The 3,542-nt window shown below is 46.0% G+C and overlaps 2 protein-coding genes across 2 annotated transcripts; one reads left to right on the forward strand and one right to left on the reverse strand.

Annotated features, from left to right (window-relative positions):
• Window positions 1-614: 614 nt before the first annotated feature.
• Window positions 615-2,421, reverse strand: N7516_008140 (uncharacterized protein; the record flags this gene model as incomplete). Its single annotated transcript, XM_057220860.1, has 3 exons — window positions 615-1,268; window positions 1,326-1,666; window positions 1,716-2,421. The coding sequence occupies 3 exons, from the start codon at window positions 2,419-2,421 to the stop codon at window positions 615-617; spliced, it is 1,701 nt and encodes a 566-aa protein (XP_057071132.1).
• Window positions 2,422-3,076: 655 nt separating this feature from the next.
• N7516_008141 (uncharacterized protein) lies at window positions 3,077-3,542 on the forward strand (the record flags this gene model as incomplete). Its single annotated transcript, XM_057220861.1, has 2 exons — window positions 3,077-3,166; window positions 3,213-3,542. The coding sequence occupies 2 exons, from the start codon at window positions 3,077-3,079 to the stop codon at window positions 3,540-3,542; spliced, it is 420 nt and encodes a 139-aa protein (XP_057071133.1).

Raw genomic sequence — 3,542 nt, forward strand, 5'->3', positions numbered from 1 at the left:
ACCAGAATGGCCGACCGTGTGAGTCAAGTCCATAAGCTCTCCTCCACCGAAGAGGCCTTGGTCAACACTATAAAAAAAATACTTAGTGAGAACGCGGTGGAAACTACGCCATTTCCTTGGGGCCTCCTATACGGAAATGAGCAGCTTAAAAATGCCACGAACAAGTTGAAGGACGAGATATCAAAGAGGCATGAAGTGAGTCTGGATGAAGTCACTATTACATATGGAGTGGCTGACATAAGAAGGTGGATGGTGTTGCAGTTTCAGGATTCAACCAGGGCGTGAGAATGCACAAGGATACAATAATAATCGCACTCGAACCAGCGACTTTAACAGTGAAGAGCGGCTTATCTATCACGTTGGATACCGGGTCGTATGTCTATATTCTCGGGGACCCGCCGCTCTCTTCATCGAATGGTCGAGATTGTGTGAATGCTATTGTGGTGGTCCTACATCGATAGTAAGGAAGGAATCTTTCAGATCATGTTTTTAGGGAGCAAGATGATTTGCCTTTATTTGCTCCAAAGCCAGGTATAGCTATTGCGAAAATCTAAACTGAAATCCCTGCACAAGGAGATGTATAGTTGGTGGCGAGACACGACTGGCGTTGTCGCTTAAGGAGTGTCCAAGATATCACTAGGGTTGAACTGAATACTACCAAAGTTTGGGCTGGTCTGCATATCATTGAAAGGGGATTCCAAGATATCTCTCGGGTTAAACTGTATACCACCAAAAGAATGGTCAAATGTATCATCCCGGTTTGGCTGCATATTATTGAAAGGGGTGTCTAAGATATCCCTCGGGTTGAACTGATTCAAATTTGCCAAAGAATCGGCTGGAAAGTCATGCGACATAACTGTTTCACCGAGACTCTGAGAACTTGCACCTGGTTCTCCAAATATGAAGTTGAATGCTTGAAGAGAGCCTGTTTGACCTCCGTAGTGAGAACGCCCCGCAGACACTGTCCGTACATCATCTTGTTCAGGTGAATAGTGGGTGAAAGCACTAGCAGGCAACGGCCGTAGTGGAAAGCGTGTCTGCAATCCATCTTGTCCATTGGAGTGAACAAAGAGTTGAGCCTGCTGTTGAGACAAGGTTGACTGATCATAGGGTACATCGCTTGTGTTTGGCATTTGGCCAGGTTGGTTATGTAAACTCGCTCCGCCGATGGCCCTGTCATTAACAACAGACCAGAAACTAGCGTGAGAAGGCGGATGAGTGTTCAACCCGTAGCTCGAAGATCCGATCGGAGCATTCGAAGCGATTATCTACGTTTGACAGTCAGCCGGTAATGATCTCTGAAAGAGGACTACTATTCCCCTTACATTCTGTGACAGGATTCTCCTCCTTTTCGACAAGTGACGTTCGACTTGTTCTCCATTGTCACTAGTACGGGCTATCCGGGCCGGGTCGCTTGTCTGACCGCGGTCACTTGCAAGTTCAGATTCGACGGATTGATCATACAAGGAAGGGCCCCCGTGTGAATCCGAATTCGAGTTTGCAAGGGTGGTATCCGAGCACTGTGAAGATATCGAGGGTATGTCACTTTGGGGATCAACCGTAGGATCTGCCTCTGTTCGTATATAACTCGTCTGCCGATGCTCTGTCGAGGTCCCTGGTCGATCGAGATGGGGATTCTTGCTAATCACATATGGGCTAACCAATGCTATACCATATATAAGCAACATAACATCAAACATGCCTTGGGAACTTACTATCATATTGCTTTTGACCTTCCTGAATAAGTCTCGAAAAAGATATAGCCAATGTCCCAAGTTCCAAATAGACACTGCCTTCTTCTGAGAGTAAACGAGACAACTCAGTTAGAGAAGTGTAAGGAACGTTTCGAATCTTCGAAATTATGAACGTCACCAACCACGAGATACCACAATTCCCGAAAACCCTCTCGAGAACAAGTAGCTTGATGGCAAAACGAACTGCCTTTCGACTAGGCTCATCGTCCCGTTCCCTTCTCTTCAAAAACTCGCTGATACGCCCGGAACTCTTCCGCTCAGCCTTCGTCAAGTCCGTACTAAGCTCTGTAACTCGGGATGCACCATGTTGACTTTCCACATACGCATCGAATTCAAATCCCAAGGAACGGTATGCAAATATTGCTTGAACCCGGGGTATGAAACTCTTGGTTCCAGGTTGTTCTGCGAAGGCATGCTGAAAGCGGATATCGGTTTGCTCTGGTTTTATTTTGCTAATGATATCAGCGACTTCGGATTGCTTGCCCTTGATACCATCTATGCCTGCTGAAAGGGTATCGAGTATCTCGGTGCATGGATCCGTATGTGACTTGATGCGTTTCCTTATTTTTGTGAAAGCATCTAGAAGTTCTGTTCTCACATCGTAGAGAATGTCGTCGGGCGTTTGCGCGAGAACATTCATGGCTTGCCTTATATCTTCTCGTGACATGTTGCGATAGATATTGAGGAAAGAAAATGGGCGGGCAAAAGAAAGGGCAAGGTGGTACAGAATACACCGCTGCGAGGTGCAGTTTGCGGGGCAGTACTTTTGGTCTCGACTATCTTTTCTTAGTGTCTTGGCTTTGGCCAAATGGCCAAAGCCAAGACCTCTAGTGGTTTGATGGTTACCAGGTATAGACCTAATAGACAGCCATGCCTAAATGCTGACCAAATTTCAACATTAATTCCGTAATTGTGTCGACAACCTGATTTGCGCTCGATTCTACTGTTGTTCACTAAGTGATAAGTTCTTTTTTCACTCTGGTGGAGGACGTGGTTAGACAGGATGGGGTTATCAGTTCTCTCCCGCTCAGGGACTTGAATGCGATTTTGGCACAGCAACATCTGAACTAGAGATGCCGATTCTTCTATGTGCATCATGACATAAAGAGGCCTCTGTTTCTCTGGCCCATCGCTCATTCGAAATTTCATTTGAGAATTCACGACAGCGAGCTATGATCTGCTTGAGCCTACAGAGAGTTTATTGTGTGGTTTCAAACTGCATTTCCCGCCTCTTCTCCCCCCCAAACAGCTCGTGTGAGACAATTCTATTTCCGGGCCCAGACCCCAATCGAAGTAGTATGCATGAATCTGCGAAAGGCGCCATGTCTATGATGTTGGAAGAACAGCCGGCCTTTTCTCCCCCTTCAAACTCTGGTCTTTCTGCCAAAAACTCAGCACCGATTCGTTTATATGTAAGTTACCCTTTCTCCACATTAACACAAGCTCTAACCAAACAAGACCGTACGAATTTGGTTTTCTCCTAATGGACTCACACTTATGGAAGACATCAAAAAGAAGGGCCTTGAAGACGTGGTTGTTGATGCCATTGCTCTTCAAGAACTTGACATTCAGCATCAAGCCCACGGTGACTATAGAACCACGAAGGAACCATTCCTAGTGGATCTTGCGGTACTTGAGACTGGTATTATACGCGTCGTGGGGAAGTATAGGATTATGAAATTCGTTCCTCTAGGCAGCGATGATCCGATTATTTCGCAACAACCGGCAAAAGATCTCGACTCAAAGAAAGCTCTTGGCTACCAACACCTATACTCAAAGTACTTATAG

This window comes from Penicillium verrucosum (assembly GCF_028828655.1).
Source record: "Penicillium verrucosum strain IBT 35672 chromosome Unknown utg000003l_segment0_segment0, whole genome shotgun sequence".
In the NCBI taxonomy this organism is placed as follows: domain Eukaryota; kingdom Fungi; phylum Ascomycota; class Eurotiomycetes; order Eurotiales; family Aspergillaceae; genus Penicillium; species Penicillium verrucosum.